The 23,295-nt window shown below is 37.2% G+C and overlaps 2 protein-coding genes and 1 long non-coding RNA gene across 5 annotated transcripts in view; all 3 read right to left on the bottom strand.

Annotated features, from left to right (window-relative positions):
* The window catches only part of LOC129727207 (glutamate [NMDA] receptor subunit 1-like), a 476,845-nt gene that overhangs the window by 273,930 nt on the left and 179,620 nt on the right, over positions 1–23,295 (bottom strand). The gene's annotated exons all lie outside the window — the stretch shown is intronic.
* LOC129727211 (uncharacterized) overlaps positions 1–23,295 on the bottom strand; it is a 40,514-nt gene that overhangs the window by 5,685 nt on the left and 11,534 nt on the right. The gene's annotated exons all lie outside the window — the stretch shown is intronic.
* On the bottom strand, positions 2,547–3,552 carry LOC129727210 (leucine-rich repeat-containing protein 57). Its single transcript, XM_055684785.1, has 2 exons — positions 3,399–3,552; positions 2,547–3,344 (listed from the first exon to the last, which is right to left on the bottom strand). The coding sequence occupies exon 2, from the start codon at positions 3,337–3,339 to the stop codon at positions 2,623–2,625; it is 717 nt and encodes a 238-aa protein (XP_055540760.1). The 5' UTR covers positions 3,340–3,344; positions 3,399–3,552; the 3' UTR covers positions 2,547–2,622.

Raw genomic sequence — 23,295 nt, 5'->3', positions numbered from 1 at the left:
TGAAACGAGAAAGTGCACCAAAATTTGTAAGCCAGAGTAGTTCAATCGAAGTACAAATTAAACTTAACATTAAATGAATTTCAGTTTGAAGCTGAACCTAAGTAAAACGGTCTGCTAGCAAAATTTGGATTATTATCACTTCCCCTCTAACCTAACACCTGTAAGAGGGCCTCATCGGCTATTGCAGCACTATCTCGTATGATGTCCAATAGCTCAGCGGTCTATGGCAGCAAGCGAAGACTTTTTGCCAGCGTGGTTTCGTCCATACTTAGGTATGGTGGGCCAGTATGGTCCAGAGCGCTAGGTACTAACAGTTACCGCGGTAAACTGGAAAGTACCTACAGGCTCATATGCCTGAGAGTTGTGAGTGCGTATCGGAAGGTGTCATACGATGCAATCTGTGTCTTGTCCGGCATGATGCCTATCAGCATCGCCATCAAGGAGGACAGAGAGTGTTTCGACCACCGTGACACAAGGGGCATACGAGGCACCAGAAGGTCATTCTCGATGCTCCGTTGGCAGAGGGAATGGTCTAATTCCACAAAGGGCAGATGGACGCACCGACTTATACCGGAGATATCCGGCTGGGTCGGGAAGCGACATGGCGAGGTGAACTTCCACCTGACACAGATCCTGTCAGGCCAATGTTGCTTCAGGCAATATCTGCACAGGTTCGGACACGCGGGGTCCCCCATGTGTCCCGAGTGCGTGGAAGCGGAGGAGACTGCAGAGCATGTCCTCTTCGTATGCCCCCGTTTCGTAAGAGCGAGGAGCAACATGATGGCTGAGAGCGGGCCTGGCACTACTCCGGACAATCTTGTCCGGAGGATGTGCGACGACCCGGACATCTGGAACGCGGCCTGTGCGGCCGCCTCCCAGATTGTCCTGGAGCTGCAACGTGTGTGGCGGGTCAATCACCAACACGCCAGTGGTAGCTAACTACCAGTCTCCAGGTAGTTAGCTAGGAGGTTATAAGAGTAAAGATGGTGCATCACGCACAAAAGCCACTCCCCGACGTAATACTTGACCGTCGTTCCGGGAAGACCAGGGCTGGAGACTGGAGGGGTTTTAGTGGGTCGGGACAGGGATCAGTAGGTGTCTGGGGGAGTGTAACTACCCCAGCATCTCTCCCCTAGTCTCATCCCCACACCCTGAGTTCTCTTCTCAGGTGTCTGTTTGCAGATTTCCCCGCCACCTTTGAAAAAAAAAAGCCTTGTTGAAACGAAAATTACGTCCTTAGATTGGTCGTCTGCTGCCTTTCTTTAAATAGGTCGACAGAATAGTATAACTAGTTAGCCGCATCGTAGCGGATTGCGGAAGTAGCAGCAGCGGGTTGCGCCAGTAAACAAATCACATCACATATGTAAGCAGCAGTGAGGTAGCACCAAACGTCTCGATTTGCCAGTTAAGGGCTTTGGCCTTCTTCCCGCAATAAAGTTTTGTTTTATCTTGGCAACAACACATTATGTGCTGAATCCAAGAAAACACAATCTGTCGCGGCCGTCTTATTTACTGAATGTGAAAACAGCTTTTACAGATTTTGAACAGCAAAATGCCTTTCTCAAGGCCAATAAACAAGTATTTGAAGGTTAATAGTTTTTTGGCAATAACACAAGCATTCTGTGCTGGATCCCAGCAATCAAGTTCTGTTGTGATCAAAAAATTTACTTTATATATTTACCTAATCCCCCCCCCCCCCCCACTATTGGGGCAGCACAAAAGATGCGATCAACATAGCCGATTTTGAACAACAAACTGCCCTGTTCTGTTAGAACGCCTTAATAAAGGTGATTAATTCGACTTTACAGGAATAAATTGAAGTCGATTCAATCGATCAGCTTGAACAGAATTTCGTCGTCTCCCAGCTGCTCAGTTGCAACATGATGCAAAACGCAACAGCGAGCAAACGAAATCGCTGTGGCTGCCTTTGAATTAAACAAATCACTTGCCCTATGGTTGGTCACCATGTCTCAGGAGCAGCGCGATTCTTCTCAGTGTGTGTCGTCAGACTGCCGTTATTGCCCCACCACTTAGGTAGCAGAAAGGTTTCTATTTGCAAATCCAATTTTTAACAGCATAATGCCTTTTCAAGCCAAATGAACAAGTATTTAAAAGTTAATAATTTTTTGACAACTCAAGCGAACAATCTGTGCTGGATATTGGCAATTTAAATCTGTAGCGGCCGTCTAATTTACTGAATGTGAAACAGCTTTTACAGCTCGTGTTTTCAGTGTCTTTATTCCCCCACTGTTGAGGCAGCACAAAGAAAGCAATAGTAGACTATGACTCATTAAGGAAACACTAACAACAATGCATTTGTTAATAGTGTGCGTAGTTCTACGTCAGTTATGCGGTCGTGTCTTGGATACAACCTCCTACTTTTTTATTCTTCATTTAAAAATCGAAGGAAAACGATATTTTTCAAAAATTACGTTTTGATTAGAAAATTGCACTCTTCCAGCTGGTATATAAAAACCAGAAGCCGTTCAAAACTTTAGGACCCCATTCCAAAAAGTCACAAGCAATACCTCATACATACCACAAAATAGATAACAAATAAATATTTTTATTAGTCAGATTTACACTCATTATTTAAATATTTAAAAAGCTCTAAAGACTGAATTAACATATTTTTTTTCGTGCTGCCGTATATCGTTCCATGTACATTTCATATCCAGCGAGTTCTACAAATTCCTTAGAGCTGAAAAGATTCCCATCAGCAGATATATTACATATTTTTGAATCCTTTAGAATATTTGACAACGATTCATTCGCTTGCAAGCAATTCTCTTCAATCCGTAATGTTTTTAGCTTAGGGCAACGAGATATACTGTCTGAGATATCTGATATTTGATTTTGATTAACATTTAGTTCGGTAACTTGTAAACTGCTTACGCAATCTGGAATAATTGTAATCTTATTTCGGGATAAATCCAGCAAATCTAAGTGTTTCAAACCACAAAACATGACGGGAAAGTCAGTTATTTGATTGTTTCCCAATATAACTTGCTTTAGATTCAAACAATGATTAAGTTGAACAGGTATTCTATCAATTAAGTTGTTTGAAGCATTTAATGTTTCAAGTTTTACGAGTGTTCCGATATTATCGTTTAAAGAATGAAGTCTGTTTCCACTGACACATAAATGTTTTAAAATTGTAAATTTGCCGATTTCATCAGGTAGTTCAGTGAAACGATTCTCAGACAAATCTAGAGTTTTTAAAACGTTTGGAAATGATTTCAATGCCGATGGAAATTCGTTGAGCCTCATTTGAGATATTTTCAAAACACCAGTTTTCTGGGCATTTTCAAAATGTTGCTTGACTTGCTTGTTTCCCATGATTGCTGAAAAATAGCTGGGTATTACTCAATCTATTGTGTTGATAAAAGAATACATACCTAAAGAACAAATGTTTTATAAATGTTATTAATAAGATTTTGTTCAATACGAAAATAAAATACTTGGTGCAAATATATTGTTTATTCGCTCGAACCCTCTGCACCAGAGATGCCAAATGTTTTTGAAAAATGTCTGCAACTGCTCGAAAACCCGGAAAAATGTACTCGAAATTTGAAAAATACCATCTATAATCCGAAAAAATTTCGCTCGCGCAGGCAAAAGTCTGTAAAAATCTGCAAACATTTTAAGAAAATCTGCGCAAATATAAGGAGACTCTGATAAAAATCTGCAGAAACCGTGGAAAAACTGCAAATGTCTGCAAATCAATGAATATCTGCACACGGACTCCAAAAATCTGCGTTTTGCAGACAAATCTGCACATTTGGTATTCCTGCTCTGCACTAGCAATCAAGGATGCCAGGTCATTTTTCAAAATGTCTTCACTAGTAATGGAAAACTTATCGATACTTATCGATAATATCGATGAATTTCCGACATCGATATTATCGTCAATTTTTTGACGTTAACGATAATTATCGATGTTATACACTGAAACAAGTCGACATATATTCTCTATTAAATTTGTCCAATGAATTTAACGTACCACAAGATCTCTTAATTTTATATGATTCCATTGGAAATCCATTTGTAAATTAAATGTGATACAATAATTTTAACGAATCGCACAATGGAATAATAATTATCGGATTTTCACATCCATTTTATTTGAAATTCATTTACGTCTAACATGTGCCGTAAAAATTTAAATTTAAAGGCAACATTGCGAAATACATATCATAAAGTATACATAATCATAAAGTAACATAATCATAAAGTAACATACATAATCATAAAGTATACATAATCATAAAGGAATACATAATCATAAAGTAGGTATATAAAACCATCATGTATCGAAACCAACATATAAATCTTATTGATAAATCCATTAAAAAACACATGTCGCCGTGACTTTTTGTCAGTTTAACTTGTGAAGTTTTGTTCTGACGTTTGGATTTGGTATCGAATAATCCAGATTTTTATTCAAAGTGGCTACACCACAAGAAGACGGCGTCTTATTGAGCGATTGGAAGGATATTTTCTTATCTCCAATGGGTAAGTTATTTTTCTTTATTTCATTTGAGTTTAAACTTGCATAGATATTCACAACTATAGATCACACCGAAGAAATAGGCACTTTTATAATCGTAGGGCAAACAACGAACAGACCATTGGAGCTCGGATCAAGTGGCCAACGTTGAACCGGTAATTTCTTTTTTATTAATCATTTGTCAGGAAGTCGGTAGTGAAATCTCTCGAAAGTTGTGACTGCCACTGACCGACGTAATTCATCTTTGCTTTAATTTATAGGATTGCCGTTTAACAGTCAACAATCAAGTACCAATTTCTTGAAATAATATTATTTTTATAATAAATTCTTGTATCCTTTATAAAAAGCACTTAAATTTGTTTTCATGTACATATCATATGAAAGAAACAGTCCCTTTAGTGAAGTTATTTCTATAGGATAATAACACGAAATGTATGAGATTTTCCTATGAAATTGTTATTGTATGCCAAGATATAAATTATGGCATTTCCAATGAGTCTAATGAATTATTTGTTCTTTAGTTTTTAAAGGATTTTCTTATCTATTTTAAATGCTTGGTAGTAATGAGAGTCTATCAGACGATCCTATGGAGAATGCATGACACATTTCCGATCACATCGTTTTGATTGGAAGTTCTAATAGTGCAAATTTATAACACTTCAATATAATACACTCAAAATATTTTTCACTTAAATGCTACATGATTTTTCCGATACAATCATATCATTTGAGAATTTGGTCGTGTTACGTGGTTGAAGTGATTTTTACGCGTAAGTAAAGATAAATTCTACTTTATCGACAGTTGCCTTCAATATGAAAATAACACGTAGAAAAAAACACATAAAAAGTACGTGAGCTTCCTGTGTGAAAATTTAGAATTTCAAGATGGCGCAACAATTGGTAGACGACTTACAATTACCACAGGATTTAATCAGAATTTTAATGAACGGTACGAAATACATAAATAAAACAAATAAATTAAATAACTACTTTATCCATAGATTGTAATCTCGGGCTTTACGAGTTGCTTACATTCGACGTCGAAGATTTACACAACCATCTAGAGCCATTTGGAATAAGTTGGAGTTACGATAATCTGTATGAAAAAATCAATGTGTGGCGAAAACGAAACGTAAGTGCACATTGATTTATGTATTCACATTTGTTATTTTGGTCATTTTCAGAAAATAGCAATACAACAAATTTTGACTGGAGATACCACGAATGGAAGTCCGATTTTAAGTACTAAACGGGAGTTAGAAACTTGCGAAATACCAGTGTCAGGTATAAAAAAAGACCATAATATCTCCGAAGCCCCAATTGTGGAACATTTAAATTTGGAAGAGGATCGCGCAGACACTGATTTGGCCTGCTGCACACCATTATTTGAAGATCAATCTACAGTATCACCAAAAAACGATCAGCAAGAAGAGAACCAAGTTTGCATTACGGGAACATCAGAAACACAGCAAAAACTTCTTCACCAGCCATTCAGCCCCATTATTTTAAAAAATCTGCTAGAAGCAAGTGAGATTGGAAAGGAAATTTTGCAGCGAGCAAGTTTAGGCGAATTGTCAGAGGCAAAGCAACTGCAGCTCTCAGGAATAATCGCGCAGTATCACATAGGTCTCGGAAAGAAACTAACCGCTGAGGATTTGAATAAATACAGTCTTACAGTAACTACACTTTTTGTGAAAGAAAAACAGGTAGGCTAAACTTATGGTTGAAATCCTCAGAAATAACAAGTGTAATATTTCTAGCAAAATTATTATATACCGAGAGGAGGCGATCGTAAAAACCCGGGTGGGAAAATCGCGAATAAGATAGGAAACTTACGACAAAGTAAAAGAAAAAGCAACATAAAAGAAGAACAACACGTGAAAAAGATTCAGTATAATTCTAAAAGCCTCACAGAAACATGTAGTAACGACGCATCGAAGTGGTTAGCATTAAACCAGTCACCATGGACAACGGTTTTAGAATTCTGGTCAGAAAGCTTCCACATCCGACAACATTCTTTGAGAAATGCGAAAACATCTGCTACGTTGTTGAAAGAATATCCACATTACCGTAACACATTTGGATATCAATTGGTGAGTCTGCCAAACAGTCTGTCAGCATTTATTTGATATTTAACAACACTTTCAGATTGATCTGGACTTTGTTGCGCTTTTTCCCAATGCACCAGAAGGTTTAGACATCCTGAAGACAATAAGTGGCAAACTGAAACCGTTTTTCAGTATAAAATCTTTAGATCCCTCTGCGACAGACTTGATCGAGATTCTTGATAACTGTGACGAAGGTATGTTACAATTATAACTGTAATGAAACTATTCTGGTTTGTGCAAATATGTATTATGTTAAGGGTTGCATACACTGTCTGCCTTAATGGATGTATGTGTGACATCGTACAATCTTAGAAATGATCATACTCTCAAATTCAACATAAGCGATTTAGGATTCACAAAATAATTTGATTATAATCTCTCGAAACAAAATCGCTTCTATCCAGACTCAGTTTAGATTGTGATTGTGTCGGAAAATCTGTAGTATTAATATGATGAAACAAAATCATGCTGGAAAATCGTCCAATTATACTACTTATGACATTTCAAAGAGTCAATCACGATTTAACTAGCTGGTATATCAGATATCGTTAACAGGACTTGAAGCTTTTATATAATACAGCCAGTGATCACTGAAGGCAAAGCGAAACATTATATTTTAATCCTGATAAAACTGATAGAGCTTGAGTATTAGCTAGTCCGCATTCTTATAGCTGTTCAATAATTGAAAAACTTCATTAATCGAAAGACTATGATGAAACATTAACTCACAAATATTGGAACTACAATCTGGAACCAAACCTCAGATCAGTACACATAAAAGCCTTGGTAACTAATATGGAATCTAATAATCTTTTTTGTATCGTAGTTAATTAGTGCGTCAAATCTAGTTTTTTCACTTAGAACTGCCGCAAGCAACCTGGAATATCGGCAACAGAATATTGCTCTCAGTGTCACTGTAAATATTCAACAATTTTGAGTTGATAAGTTTTCGCAGAAACTGAAAGATACTTACAAAGCTGAGATTTCTCCTAAACTTTTGTTGATTTTTACGATATGCAATAGATATTCTGTTTGTCATAATAAAGATATAGTCACTGAATCGATAGTCTGGCGGATTTACGTATCGAGTATAGTCACTATATAAACAGTTGGGCGGACAGAACTATCGGCGGCATTCGAGGCCATTTCACCACGATGGGCGAAGTCAGTCGTACACATACAATTGGACATGTTTGTCCTTAATGTCATTTAAGCGAAAGTATTACGTTTTTAGTGAAAGTTTGTGTAATATAGGATCAGTAGAATGTTAGAAAAGCGCGAAGCATTCCAATTTTTGTTACAAAAAGAAAGGATAAAGAGTAAATCTGTGATGCCCACCATTGATGATCGCAATAGAACCGTGTGAATTTGATGCGTGCAAGGCTGTGCGAAATTTCGCGAAATCTCGAGTTTCTCAAAATCAAACGAAATTTATCAAATTGAGCACACTTTTTTTAAATAGTAACAACGTATGATTTCTGGACCCATTTTGCTGCTGTTATTAACTCTACTTATTCAGACCCAGAGTTGCTTTAAAATTTAGGCCTTTTTGTAGGAAATTTTGAAAAATATATAGTACACTATATTTTATAGAGTTTACTATATTTTTATATTTTTCTTAATTTTCTGAATTTTCTTGAACATTTTTTTATAAATAAAACTAAATATCTCTAGAACTCCTTTTTTTATATGAATAGAGGAAAAAATTATCAAAAAATCACAAATTAAAAAATTGAGGTTGCTTCAAATAATAATATCGATATTTTTTTAATTCCAGATAAAAGAGCATGTGCTTTGCTTTTACTGCTAAATACCGTGCTGCCACCAATATCCGCAGGCGTTAGATTCAAACCACCTATCTGCGTTGCTCAGGACGACTCGATCATTTTCGTCAAAGACGAGACCGAAATTTCAGCAAAGGTAGCCAGCGTGTACGCGAGTTATAACAATCGTGGTTTACCGATTGTGCCCAAATTAATTGGTCTCGGAAACGGAATCAAAGAAATAAGTGGGCGGTATTTCGTGCAGCACGAGGACATACGGTACGAACTTGATTCGGCAGTTAGAGCAATCGATGTGCTAATAAAATTCACTGCTGTCTTTGCCCTGCCGTATTCCAGAATTTCTAAATTGATTTGGCATTTATTAGCCATATCATATACGGTATACCACAACGCGAAACATACGCCGCTGTTAATAAACTTCGTAACTATTTGGATGAATTCAAAAAATCAGCAACATGATTGTCTGCATGCTAATCAACTGCGACAGTGTGTTTACCGTTGCCAACAAATATTTCACGCACCTGAAGGAGCAACATGGAATACCTACAAATTATCGTTACCGCTGTACGATAAGTTCTTGCGGACAAATGTTTTCGAAGTTGTACCCATTTAAGAAGCACATAACTAATCACTTAAATCTTGTAAGTCTCAGCAATATGTCAGTCGAAATACCTCAGCGTATTGAATCTCAGCACAACTTCATCAGTAGAGAACAAGTGAGCCCAGTGAAAGTAGTACCCAGTGAGAGTAAAAAACTTAGAATTGATGAGGACCGAAGCTCGTCTTTCATTAGTTCTGATTTAATAGATAAATCAGCTCTTAGCTTCACGTTAGAACTACATGCGAACAATAATTTTTCTAGAAAAGATGTCTATAATGTGCAATGCAAGGTGTCAAATTTGATTGCAGAACTGGCCAGGCATTTGGACAATCTTGATGTGACTCTTGCAGGCACAGAAAACGGATTTATTTTCAAAGAAACTTTAAATAAAATGAAATCTTTATTCAAACATATTAATTCTGATTACAAGTTATTTAAATATGTGAGTGCAAATACTGGCTTAGAACTACCGTCCGTCGTAACAATAGAAAAAGGTTGTCAGAGGGTTTCAGAATTTCATGATCTAGAGATCGTTTCTGATTCGACCATAAATTATCTCATACTTATGCCAATCGAAAGCCAAATTAAAGCGTTTTTTGAATGTAATGATGTATTTAAATTACAATGGAAAATCAAACTTTGTTAGAAAAGTCACACTCAATTTTGAATTTTGTTAATGGTTCCACGTGGCGTGGAGTCCGACAGAAGTATCCTAATGATATTGTAGTTCCAGTTTGGCTCTATGCTGACGAGTTTGAGGTTAATGACTCACAGAGTTCGCACAATAATCGACACGCAGTGTGCGGAATTTATTACAACTTTCCAACAATACCAGCAGAATTTGGGTCGAAGTTGAGTAATATTTTTGTTGCTGGAATGCTCAAAAAGATTGACATGAAAAATGTTGGTATTAATAAATTGATTGCAGCGCTGGTGGCGAGGTTCGCCGAGATAGAGGATAAAGGTATTTTGTTGAACATCAAGGAAGAAGCAAAGCTGGTGAAGTTTGTGCTGTGCCTATTACAAGGTGACAACTTGGGTGTCCATTCCATGCTTTCATTGTCTGCTGGATTCAACGCTTCCCTTTTTCTGCCGTTTCTGTAGGAGACCGAAAGAGTTATTGAAAAAGGATCTTGTAGAGCATGCGGACTGTTTGCGCCGTCGCATGGATTACGACCAAGACATCGATATCAATAGGCATAGTGACACTGGAATAGCAGGGTGGTCATTATTCAACGAGTTACCATCGTTTCACGTTACAGAAAACAAAAGCGTTGATGGAATGCATGACTTTTTTAGTACAGGTGTTTGCAAATATGGTTTTAATGGAATTTTAGATTACTGTATATATGTGAAAAAGTATTTTACATTAGTAGATATGAATAGACGTAAGAAATAAGTTTTATATAAGCAAGCAAAAAAAGAAATCGGTATCATTGAAAATGACATCGAATGAAATGAGAATTTTCTGTCACTATTTTGTCTTACTGGTAGGTCAGTACATCCCTCTGCGGGAGCCGATATGGAATTATGCGATTTATTTGATAAAATTATTTGAAGTTTCACTGAAACCTTCATTCCAGTTAGAAGAGATACAACAGCTTAAAGACCTGATTGCCATTCATCATTCCTTATATATTAATTTGTTCGGAAAAGAGTTGAAACCGAAACATCACTTTGTTGTTCATCATCCAAGTGTTTTATTATCAAGCGGTCCAATATTCAATATGATGTGCTTCCGCAATGAATCGAAACATAAAGGTTTTAAACAATATGCTAACATAATAACATCTAGAAAAAACATTTGCTACACCCTTTGCGTCAAATCCTATTTACAATTTTCAAGCGATTTGTTGAGCCAGAGTTTTTTTAAACCTGTTGTAACTAGTAATTTTCAAATGTCAGATATTAGATTGCGCAGTTACTATCAAAAGCTCCTTCAACCTTTAAATGTAAACACCGGCTTTACACTCATGCTCTCAAATTCAGTTATTTTCAAAGGTACCAATTACAAAACGGGACAATTCGTTGCAAAAGATTGTCTCAACAGCATGTTGTTATATGAAATTGTTGAAATTCTGTCACTTGAAAATTCCTTCTATTTGATTCTGCACGTCTGGAATGTTGGTTCCTTCCACAATCATTATTTAGCGTATAAAACAACCGGTTGTTCAGGTATCTTTGACATAGTAAATATAAACTTTTTCACTAGGCCCCCATTTATGATATATGCTGTTAATCGAAATATTGATGATGAAATAGATGGTAGAAAGTTCCTGTTTAGGGTTAAGAATGACTTTTGTTGATTAAATTGATTAATAATTAACAGTAAAACTTCCTATTTTTTTTATAAACAACCTAAAAAACATTTTCCCATATAAATTATTTGTTATCATGAACATGTAATGAAACCAGCCTACAACTGTATGTTGGAATTTATCTCTCGTTGTGCGTTAGCTCTTATATTCGTTTTGTTTACGTTTACATACACACACGTCTACTTGAAAACTCGTTAGAGATTTATTTTACAGCACTGATAAGCATTTTCGAAGTTATCAAATATTACAACTTAAAATTCACTTCCTGTTCATATCGTTCTCATTTAATTTCCTTGTGAATACTACGTGAAAATTTGGTACAACATACTTGAAAAACACATATCTTTCACTGGTCATACCCATCAGTTTCACTTAAACTCGTTAGATTTCATTTTACGTGACAATCATGTTGCAGTTACCGGAAAAGTAGAGTGGATAAAAACCATATCAATTTACACGTAAATACAATGTGAATAATTTTTTGAGTGTACGAATAGGTGAGATTATTTCAGTGTAGGCAGCATTACCTCCCCAGCTGGTCTCGAGGTACGATGCTGGCCTAACAAGCCAGTCATCGTAGGTTCGAGTCTTGACTCGGGCGAGACTGTTAGTGTCAGTAGGATCGTAGCGCTATTGTCCTGTACACTTAACGGTTGGCTGCGAAGTCTGTGTATGGTAAACAGAAGGTCAAGTTCCGAATCGGAATGTAGCACCAAGGCTTTGCTTTGCTTTATAGGGAGCATTGGCCAAAAATTGCAGAAGTATCGATACTTGTGTATCGATAATTCGTCATTGGTAGTATCGATACCAGGTTGATATCGAGGGCGGAGCATCGATACTCTGCCTGCTACTTGGTCTATGAAAAGCTACCTTTTTTTCTTGATTCGGGTTATTCGCGTTGAAAGAGATTTTTAAGGCTGTTCGCACTTACGTGAACACTCATATGTAATTGTCAAAATGTGCGTGATGACAAAAGCGAAAATATTTCCTTCCTTCTTTTTCGCATGTAAAAACCAAACAAGTATCAGCAACACCGTCAACGCGAATCTTTAATACAGGAAATCAGAGATGCCAGGTGTTTTTGAAAAATGTAAGCAACTACTCGGAAAACCGACAAAATCTGCTTAAAATCAGAAAAAAAATTGCCTGATTTGGGAAAATTGCGTTCGCGCTGGCGAAAGTCTGCAAAAAGTTTTACAGATATTGAGAAAGTCTGCGCAAATATAAAGAAACTCTGACAAAAATCTGCAGAAACTCTGGAAAAAATATAATTATCGGCGAATTAATAAAAATCTGCACATCGACTCTAAAAATCTGCGTTTTGAAAACAAATCTGCATATTTTGTACCCCTGCGGTCAATAGACCTAATGGGATGATGATGATGATGGTCCCACCTCATACCCCTACATCGGTTTGAGCTGGTCGATTTATCTAAGTAAGATATTATATAGAGTCATACAATGTAACCAGTTGACAAACAAATAACGGACTGGTTATTAATACAGACATAGTAACCCTTCAAAAGAATACCAATAATTTGAAAATAAATAAAAAATAAACGATTTTTCAATAACATTGATCCAAGGCTCATCCAGAACGTGTCCAACCCGAAAATTATCTGGACTTGGTTAGGAATTGAACCTAACATTTAGGAGCGTTAACTAATCAGAATTGGTTCTGGATAACGATCCAGAACTACGAGAGAGAGATCCTATGACACTATAATTCCCGATAACGAGCTCTACAGTCCACAGGCAAACCCAAGCCTTTTCAGTTTTTTTCTCCGAACCCTTTTTTTAAATCGCAAAAGCAAATAAATAAAGAAAATAAAGGTGACAGCAACCCAAAAAGCAACTTATCAACCCGTTATGCTTTTTGTTTCAATTTCAGGGGTTTAAACCTGATGTACTCAATATCCAGATTGTCTATGTCAGTCTACGCGCGCGTGGCTCAAACATGTGTAGCCGACTCATTTTGTTTAACTCTAATATTAATTATTATACAACTATATTCAAACAAAAATCCATCATCATCAATGAACATAATAACTTAATGTACCCAATATATTAGAGGACCACGGTGGGACAGAATTATATGTCACACACACAAATCAATGCAATAGCATAAGCGCGTCTGTGGCCTTACTTGAAATATAGGGCAGCATGGAAAATCTGGCTTCTTATTCTTTATTGTCTGCCTTTTTGCAAAAACTCGCTTCGTGTTTGTTGGGTGCTGCTACACGCTCATTCAATTTAACTCTTAACTGAGTTAAAAAGCACTCTGTTTCGTTAAATGTGGACGTACTCTAAATAGAGTATTTGTGCTATTACTCACTTTTGGGTAACATATCTATCTGTCAGAAACTGAGCAAATTTTACTCTGTTGCTATTAATCACAAATCAACGGAACTGAGTGAAAGTTACACACTTTTGTAAATCAAATATTTTTAAAGGAATTATTTCAGATATCAATTGAAATGAAAAACCATCAATTAAACGCAAATCATCATTTGTTTATTCATAAATGATAAAAAGTATTAGTAAAGCGGGCAATGTATGCAGTTTGCGAGGATGCGAAAATGAACGGAAATAGAAGGTGTGACTTTTAGGCTTAGAAAAAATTTTCCCTCGTCCAGACGGGACACGAACCCGCAATCTCCGTTGTCTCCGGCAAGGTGTTTTGGCCAATTAAACTGCTGGGAAAGGTATAAATAGCTCTAAACCAAAGTCGAATCACCCTCTACTATTGTGTTCCCGTATCTCAGCACGCCAACGATGAACTGCACACGCTGCCCGGTGGGAGTTTTATTTTTTATAACTGAGAGAGTGATCTCTCAGGATGTGACACTGAGGTGTCTCATCGCTTGCGCCGCTGTAGATATAATAAGTCATTATACACTGTGTGCCTGAAGAGATCACTCTCTCAGTTATAAAAAATAAAACTCCCACCGGGCAGTGTGTGCAGTTCATCGTTGGCGTGCTGAGATACGGGAACACAATACACTTAGAAAAAATGTCACGATTACTTCAAGTGTTTTTGCACTTGACTCAATTCGTCACATCGAACTGCAAGTTGAAGTGATTTAGTGTTGATTTCTCGATGATTACCACTTTCCAATGAAATGATCTTGCGTTGAAAACTGGTTAATGGAAATCACCATCGTATTATGATGAATATCTCTCGTATTATCACCACTGTTTAAATCAATTGAATTACAGCTGCAATTCCAATTGACAAACGTCAAAACCATGAGGCGAAACAAAAATAGTGACGATGGCGAACAGCGCCAGCAGCATATTTAGCCAGAGATCAAAAATTTATTTGAGCGTGAGTTTTATTGAATCTTTTGAATTAAAATAACAATAAAACGACTCTTTTACAGATCCTGAAAGCGATTGCATCGATACAGTGACAGGAATCATCTGTAGGATTATCATATTATTAAATTAAAAATTTAAAATAAAATAAAAATGAAAAATCTAACATAAAAAGAAGTCTTTTGAATTTACTGTGAATTTATATAATTATCCAATTGACCGAAATTCCGTATCTCAAACATAAGCATATCAACAAAGATGAACATAACAACAGGAAATAAAGTGATTTGTTGTTGATTTCATCGTTCTTTGCATTAATATATTTCGAAAGATTTCCATTCAACTCTGAAATGTTAGGCAAGTAGTGCGAATTCAACAGCAAATCACTTTACTTCGACGTGATTTTTATTTACAGTGTAGTAGAGGGCGATTCGACTTTGGTTTAGAACTATTTATACCTTTCCCAGTAGTTTAATTGGCCAAAACACCTTGCCGGAGACAACGGAGATTGCGGGTTCGTGTCCCGTCTGGACGAGGGAAAATTTTTTCTAAGCCTAAAAGTCACACCTTCTATTCCCGTTCATTTTCGCATCCTCGCAAACTGCATACATTGCCCGCTTTACTAAAACTTAAAATGTAAGTCATATGACAAAAATGAAATTAGTTCGTAAAGATAAAAAGTAGTCCAATGAACATAGTTCAAACAACTTCAACATCTTCTGCCTTGGCGGCTTCTTTTGAAACAGCAGCGATACGGTTAACAGTTGCTCGGGAACTGTTGTTTAATCATTTATATAAGGTACTTGACATGAAGTCCGTAATCATGTGCAAATCTGTTGGAATTTTGATTCCAAACATTGATTTGAATTAGGTACATTTAAGGAAATCTATCTGGTAACGACAACGAACATTCGACCTGTTTCGAAAGACCTTCTACACTGTAAAAAATCGACACGTTACTGCCAAGTGGATTCCACTTACTTCTGTGCTAATAGATGAAACATTTCATATCTACGTGGAATACACTTGCGTTTCAGTTCACAGCACGAAATCAAGTGTCTTACACTTAGGTTTGCCATGTCATGGATACCAAAACAATCATTTTACACTCAGATTTCAATGCTTCCACACGTCAAATGTCGAAACACGTTAAAATACCGTGGGTTCCAATAAAAATCGATATGGGTCGACATAATAGAATGATTAGCTTCATTTATTGACATTCATATGTAAAGAGCATTAGGGATTAGCGTGCGATTTATTTTCAGTGTAATACAAGCAATGTGAGGTTGCTCTTTCTCGAGAGATGCCAGGTACATTTTAAAATCTTCGACGCCGTTAGTGGCTCGGGCTCGAACCAATTTACAACTTTGAGTAACACTTTAGAAATAACTCGAAACTGAAATAACTGATAAAACGTCGAATATTAGCATCAGAATATATACTGCTTTTACTACTTGAAAATTTTTGACATTCGCACATATTACGCAAAAATGAGTAAATACGGCTAAGGAGAGATACTGAGTACTCAGTTTTTGACTTTTAGCATAGAAATATAAAACAGAGTAGATGTTACTCAGTCCGCGTCTTCATTGAATGCGCAACCAACCGGTTCACAGTTGCCCATGAATTTTAGCTCACATTATTGTAAAGTACGCACACCAAAAATCCGTCATCATCCGTCATCAAACACTGCGAAGGATTTAAATTGTATCGATTGCATGTATTCAAAGATGACTAGAACAAGATACCTGACTTTTGCAGAATTCATCGGACATGATTGTCGCTGCGCGTGAGCAAAAGTCGAACTAATTTATACACTGTTAATATGATGTACACTTAACGTCAAAATCAAATAACTACAAGGCCAAGACATGACTGCTGAAAGGTGCAACAATTTCTTCAGTATCCATGAGGACGACTGTACGGTGCTGCCATCCGAAAAATGATAATAATGTGGACGAATGTTTAGTTCTCAAACATGAAACTTTCCGGAAGAATCAAGAATTATCGGCGCAACATTTGAAATTGAGCGTACCGTCAAAAAATCCTAATAACCGCGTTAGCACGCTCTACAGCCAAGTTTTCGGCTGCCCCGGCGAACCTGACCATATGCACAATGGTCCTAAAACCTAGCTTGCAACATATCAAACTTTAAGTTTAGGTAGAATGGGACCTGAAAATAAATAGAACCCCTCAATATAAACCCCCACTCTGACAGTCAATTTCACACTTTTCTTTCGTACTTTGAAGTGCAAAAAATGACAATATCATTTTTTTTTGTTTTTCGCTTGTTTGGCGCAGACCAAGGGGTCTGCCATACAATATCATTAGTCTTCATGTTATCTTAAGCGTCGAACTGACCAAACTGCTACACCTTTTTCATATACAATCTTGAACAGCTCAACGATCGATGACGCAATATACACGATAAATCGGTTTTGCTCATAGTGACAATTTTATGAGAATTTAAGTCATCAGATGGCAGCACTAACCGTCGGAAATCGATCGTGTTCAAAATGGAAGTTAGGTATCTTGTTCTAGTTATCTTTGCTTCAATGGAGGAGCACCCCAGGCAGATCACACCAATAATTATCAGTCAAAAACATATCCGTAAGGATTTTAATGAACTCGTTCCATCTGGTTCTGGTCTGCAAAATGTTGCATTGCGGCAGCCAAATTTAGTCGATCAAGAGGAAATGAGGGAGCAAACGGTAGGTTTAGTTATAATTTTATTTAGTTAAAACATAACGTTATTTTTATTGCGATTTCATCTGGCTGATCACGTTATCGAAAACGTGGTTTATGCCACCAAAGATTCCGCTTTAAATGACGGAACAATCGTAATCCAGTCGAATAGTCAGCCATCATTAAACAACATTGCTGCCAATCAAGCCATTATTATGGAAAAATTAGCCAACATCGTCACCGCCCTTGCCCAATCAAAAACAGGTATGGATTTCTTGAACACTTTTGGTTCTGGTATGCAAAATGTTGCATTGCGGCAGCCAAATTTAGTCGATCAAGAGGAAATGGGGGAGCAAACGGTAGGTTTAGTTATAATTTTTTTAATTAAAACATAACGTTATTTTTATTGCGATTTCAGCTGGCTGATTACGTTATCGAGAACGGGGCTTATGCCACCAAAGATTCCGCTTTAAATGACGGAACAATCGTAATCCAGTCGAATAGTCAGCCATCATTAAACAACATTGCTGCCAATCAAGCCGTTATAATGGAAAAATTAGCCAACATCGTCACCGCCCTTGCCCAATCAAAAACAGGTATGGATTTCTTGAACACTAAAGTGGAGGAATTGGAATCTCTTCTCGACTTTCGAGATAACGTTTCGTTTATTGCAATCAACGAAACCTTCAAGCCAGTTGATTCGAAGGAAATGCTGGATGCTCTAGAAGCTAGTTTGGATATCGAATAAGTCATGGCCAGGTATGTTAAAAACATGACTTACATCTGTGGTTCAACTGGAAAGGAAAATGGACTCGACTGCTGTTATCTGCTAATCGACCACGTTATTAAACTGCAATTAATAACGCAGTGCTCCTGGACGGGAATGTCCCTACAATCCTACAACAGCAAATCATACCGGGTCAGCAGAGTCGCCCATGAAGGTTCCGTTTATGGTTTACGTCAAAGTTCGTAAACTATTTTTGATGCTAATCATGCAAGCTGACGGCGCTTTCACTGCAGTTATGTGTGACGTTTTTTTTTTTTTGACGTTGGACTAACGTCTATATCGAAGTTAGGCACCTGAATTTGAAAATCTAGTAATTCAACCGGGGAAAACCAGGGAAAAGTGGTCAGGTTTTGAGCGCTTATATATCAGTCATTTCTTTTCAGAATTTCGAGGTTTTGGCATCAACCGATCAGAAATTCTTTTACGGTTGAATTTATGTAACAAAAATAACCTATTGTTCGAGATACACTATTGAAAAATTGATAAATCACATCGATTGTCTAAATCATACCGAGCAACCAATCACCACCTCTCTTCACAAGCACAGCCGACAATAACGGATACAACCGATCTGACTTTGTAAACAGTCTCACAGCTTTCAACCAATAACGAGCTCGCTTTGGGTAGCTGCAACAGGTGTTTCAACACCGTTTTAAAATGCTTCTTTTATCATAACCACTGAACAGATTCTAAACACCAATGGCTTGATTGATAGGAGAAATATTGCGCAAGATTGTCATATAATAATTTAAATATGTTTTCGATACTAAACTAGTTAAAAGTTGTGTTAAAAGTAGTGCACATTCAACCAATCACAAGCTCGCTTCTTGTTTGCTCGCGGATGGATTTTTGCTTTGGGCTATATAATAGCCTGTGTCGTCTCATAGCAGTCAAGTGAAAGGCCACCAGGCCGGTCTTGTATAATCAGCAGCGGTGGCTGATTCCAGCGGCCAAACTGAGCTGCAGCAAAACCAGAGCGGTGGTATCAGGCAGCAGCGGCGGAGGTAGTGGGAAGCTGCATTTCTTCATTCAGTTCGGTTCTCCTTCGATCTGAGTTGGACCCCACCAGCGGTAATCCAATTCAGATATCGTTGAATGAAAACAGCCAGAAACTGCACGAGCCAGCACCGCCACTAGGAAAGCTACCGCCATTTAGTGTGTGTGCAGTGTGCACATATAGCGTATGTGCATCTGTATTGCTATGACATTTGCGATGATAGGGATGGCGCTGTTGCGTGTGTATGGCTAGCTATAGCGTGTGTAAGACACTAGCATGTGTAGCATATTATGGCTATTGCGTGTTATAGCTTGTGTGTGGATAGCTGCTGCGTGTGTAATGATTAGTTATAGCGTGTGTATGGATAGTAATAGCACATGGTTGGATAGCTTATGCGTGTGTATAGATAGTTGTATCGGATGTATGGAAAGGAATAGCGTGTGTATGGATAGCTATAGCTACAGCGTGTGTATGAATAGTTTTAACGCGTGTTTAGATAGTTATAGCATGTGTGTGAATAACTATAGCGGGTGTTTTTCGAAGATTATTATTGTCATTGAAAATATTAAAACGTCTTAACGAACACAGTTGTGAATTTGATTTTACAGCAGCGATTTTAACTTCTTCAGCCAGTCTTTATTCATCGAGGAAAAATTACTACCTACACTACCAACACTGATTTGCTAGAAATTTGATTTAGATCAAAACGGGTTCTTTTGAGTATCATAAATTATTGGTAAAAAGAGTTGCAAGTTTTCTCAATGAGCATTCATTAAATTTTCGTTTTTGTTTCTCGGTGCGCGGTTTTGATTTTGTTTCTCGCACACAGAGAAAGAAACAAACTTGTCGCTATCGTGAAAAATAACAAAACAATTAGAAATGCTCTAAATCACAACTGAAGAAGTTAAGATATTTTCCTGTCACTCGCCCAAACCTTGATAACAACTACCGAAAAACGTGTGATTGAGCTCTTGCTATATTGAGTTATTGAACCAAACGTTTTTTTTTTTCAAATACATGAAGTTATATGCTGGGCTGGAACTAGCATGAGTTTTATCGATTAAATGTCAAACAATTTTCAAATTTAAAATTTTCGGTTGAATCGTTCTGGGCTCCAATTTCAGATAGTTTCGTAAAGTTTGCTTTTAGCTTAGATAGGAAAATTTTACCAATTCGCTCAATTAAATGATTGTCTTGGTAGAGCAGCAAACAAAGGGTTGATTCGAATATGTATGAAATGACAGCGATTAAATAAAAGATATCCATTCTTTTAGTATATATTATTATTTATAACGTTTTAACGTCTCAGCATTCAGAAATGCACTGTTAGATAAAATTGCAGCAAATACTAGAGTTGCAATTCTCTCTATTATTTGTTTTAATGGAATATAAGAATACCGCAGTCCAACGTCATGCGGTCGTGTCTTGAATACCACCCTCCTACTTTTTTTAAGTGTGCTAAAGAATAGTAATCACCGTTTACTATCAAAGACTGTTGCCAAACACAAGAATCGGCCATTGGTCTAATGCGCGATTGAGAAATTGGTCTAATGTGCGATTAAGAGATCTGAAGCGACACCGTTCTAAAATGCTCAAACTATACTGTCGACAGAAAAACCAATTTTCAAGACTTCAATTTGAGGAAGCTAGCCGTGTATACCGCTGCTACAATCGACTGCTCTACAGGCGACATGTAAATCGAACAGGAAACAATTTACGCAGGAATCCGAAACAGTCCTGGTCATTTGTAAACACGAAGCGGCAGGATTATGGTCTACCTACATGTATGAAGCTGGGAGATTTGACCGCTTCTACAGCTGATGAAAAGTGCGAACTTTTCGCATCACATTTCAGAGATGTTTTCAAGTCTGCTAAAACACGCCTTGATCCTGATACTAGTAACGCCACTTCTATTGTTCCTGTAGATGCTGTTGACTTCTATGTTTTCACTATCAATGCTAATATGGTTGTTACGGCATTAGCGAAATTAAAGTCTGCATCCATTGCTGGACCAGACGGCATTCCATCATGCATTCTATTCAGCTCAATTTTTAAGTAACTAACCGTAGTTTCAAGTTCGCATTTGTTGAATAAACTTCGAGTAGCATGCAAAGCAGCTTTTAAACCGATCTAGAAAGTTCACATTAGGTTCGGTTAGGTCGCTGAACAGAGCGCTATTCAGCTTGAAAAGAAAACTTCAAAATACTTAAAATAAAAATCAATTTGCATCATTCGTGTTGCTTCATCAATACCATGATAATCATTTACTGAAGAAATTTAGATCAGAAGAATAATGGCTGGCTTCATTTATTCTTAAATTTCATAATTTTTTTTCGCAACTTACTACACAAGCTTCGAACTCGAGTCCTCCCTCTTTGAAGCCTAGATTCATTCCACTGCTGCGTTCCCGCTATATGAGATCAGCATCGATTTTACTCGATGTGCTGATTTCTCTTCATTACCTACACGTTCATAGCTAAGAACATACCGGGTCTCTCCTTGAGCTTGAATGTTCAGATAAAGTACAGGCATGAGGTTCCATGCGAACAAGGAAGTTCAGAAAAGGCTGACGCGGAACTTTTTTTGAACTTTCAAGTTCAGAAAAAGTACACGCAGAGCGCAATGTGAACTTAAGTCTGACAGTTCTCTAGTTTGTTTTGATTTTGCGGCAGTTCGTTGGTAATGTAATTGAAAAAAATTGTGTACGCAATATTTGCCTTCCAAACGTTTATTGAAAATTTATTCTGGTAAGCAATACAAAATATAATAAATATTCAAAATCAATAAAAACTTTTTCAATAGATCAATAGATATGCTGTGTGCCGCAGTCAAAACGACCAACGCCTTGGAACACAGGGAACTCTCGATGGTGTCCGAGAAATGGATTCGGACCTCCAAAACCGGCAACATCATGCTGTGGCCTACATAAAAAACACTCAAGATTTGGGCAAATTGCTCAGGGATGAAAGCACGGCAAGTGTCTAACGGGAATTCACAGCATACATCCGGTTTATTTTTTCGTTTGACCTGCACATTCATGGGTATCTGAATTCATAATTGATTTCCTCGAAGGTAACAAAAGAAAGTGTTCAGATAGAGAAACCTTTAAGCACCCTAATATTACCTATTGGAATCATAGCTTTGTTTTCTTTTTGCCATTAATTTAAATAAGAAAATTCCGATGACAATAAAATAGACCCCATTTTTTATTATTTTTTAAAAACTCATTTTTTATCACTAATCCTGAAGTAAAATTCACTTTCGCCAAATAGAGTAAAGCACGAGTCAGAACTTAACATGAACTTTGAAGTGGAAATGAAGTACGACATGGACTTCTCCAGAAGTTTCGTGCTGATTAAAGGTACGGATAAAATGCTAACCGAACTTTAATTTCCGGTGGCTTTAAGGTTCACGTGTGAACTTCAAAGTTCTAATGAAGAGGAGCTAGCAGCTTCTCCTGAACCTTCGTGCTGATTAGAAGTACGGATAAAATACTAACCGAACTTCAATTCTAAGGGTTTTAAAGTTCACGTGTGAACTTTATGTGAACTTTAAGGTTCCAATGAAGAGTAGTAAGCAGCTGCTACTGAACTTTAATGCTGATTAGAAGTACGGATAAAATGTTAACCGAACTTTAATTTCCGGGGGTTTTGAAGTTCACGTGTGAACTTTATATGAACTTTAAGGTACCAATAAAGGGGAACAAGCAGCTTCTCATGAACTTTTAAGTTGCTTTCTGGGGTTGACGGTACTTTATTTAGAATGAAGTTCGGTTTGTGAGTAATGTGTCTTTTTGTTCAGCAAGAAAGTTCCGCGGAACCAAATCCGAACCTTATGTGAACTTCTAAGTTCGTTTGTTAAGTGAAATTCGAACTTCTGGTTGCTTGGGGAGACAAAACGGATATCACCAATTATAACTTCACTGTCTGCTGGATCGAAATGCATTGAGGTCATTCTTAACAAGGCGATTATTGAAGCATGTAAATGCTATATCACGCCATCTCAACATGGATTCCTCCCCAAGCGATCTGTTGAATCAAACCTGTGTGAGTTTACCTCCTTCTGCATAAGCAATATGGACAGCGGTGCGCAAATTGACACGATATATAAGCCGTTGCGGAACAGAGTGGTCTAAAGACCATTTTTTTCGAAAATGAATTTGTTGCATGAACCGCATCTGCTCA

The sequence above is a fragment of the Wyeomyia smithii genome, chromosome 3, assembly GCF_029784165.1.
Source record: "Wyeomyia smithii strain HCP4-BCI-WySm-NY-G18 chromosome 3, ASM2978416v1, whole genome shotgun sequence".
In the NCBI taxonomy this organism is placed as follows: domain Eukaryota; kingdom Metazoa; phylum Arthropoda; class Insecta; order Diptera; family Culicidae; genus Wyeomyia; species Wyeomyia smithii.
This window is presented reverse-complemented; position numbering and strand designations above follow the sequence as displayed.

What these genes read in the sequence shown, in the direction of transcription:
- LOC129727210 (XM_055684785.1), bottom strand. Translation starts at nt 3,339, where the DNA reads ATGGGAAACAAGCAAGTCAAGCAACATTTTGAAAATGCCCAGAAAACT.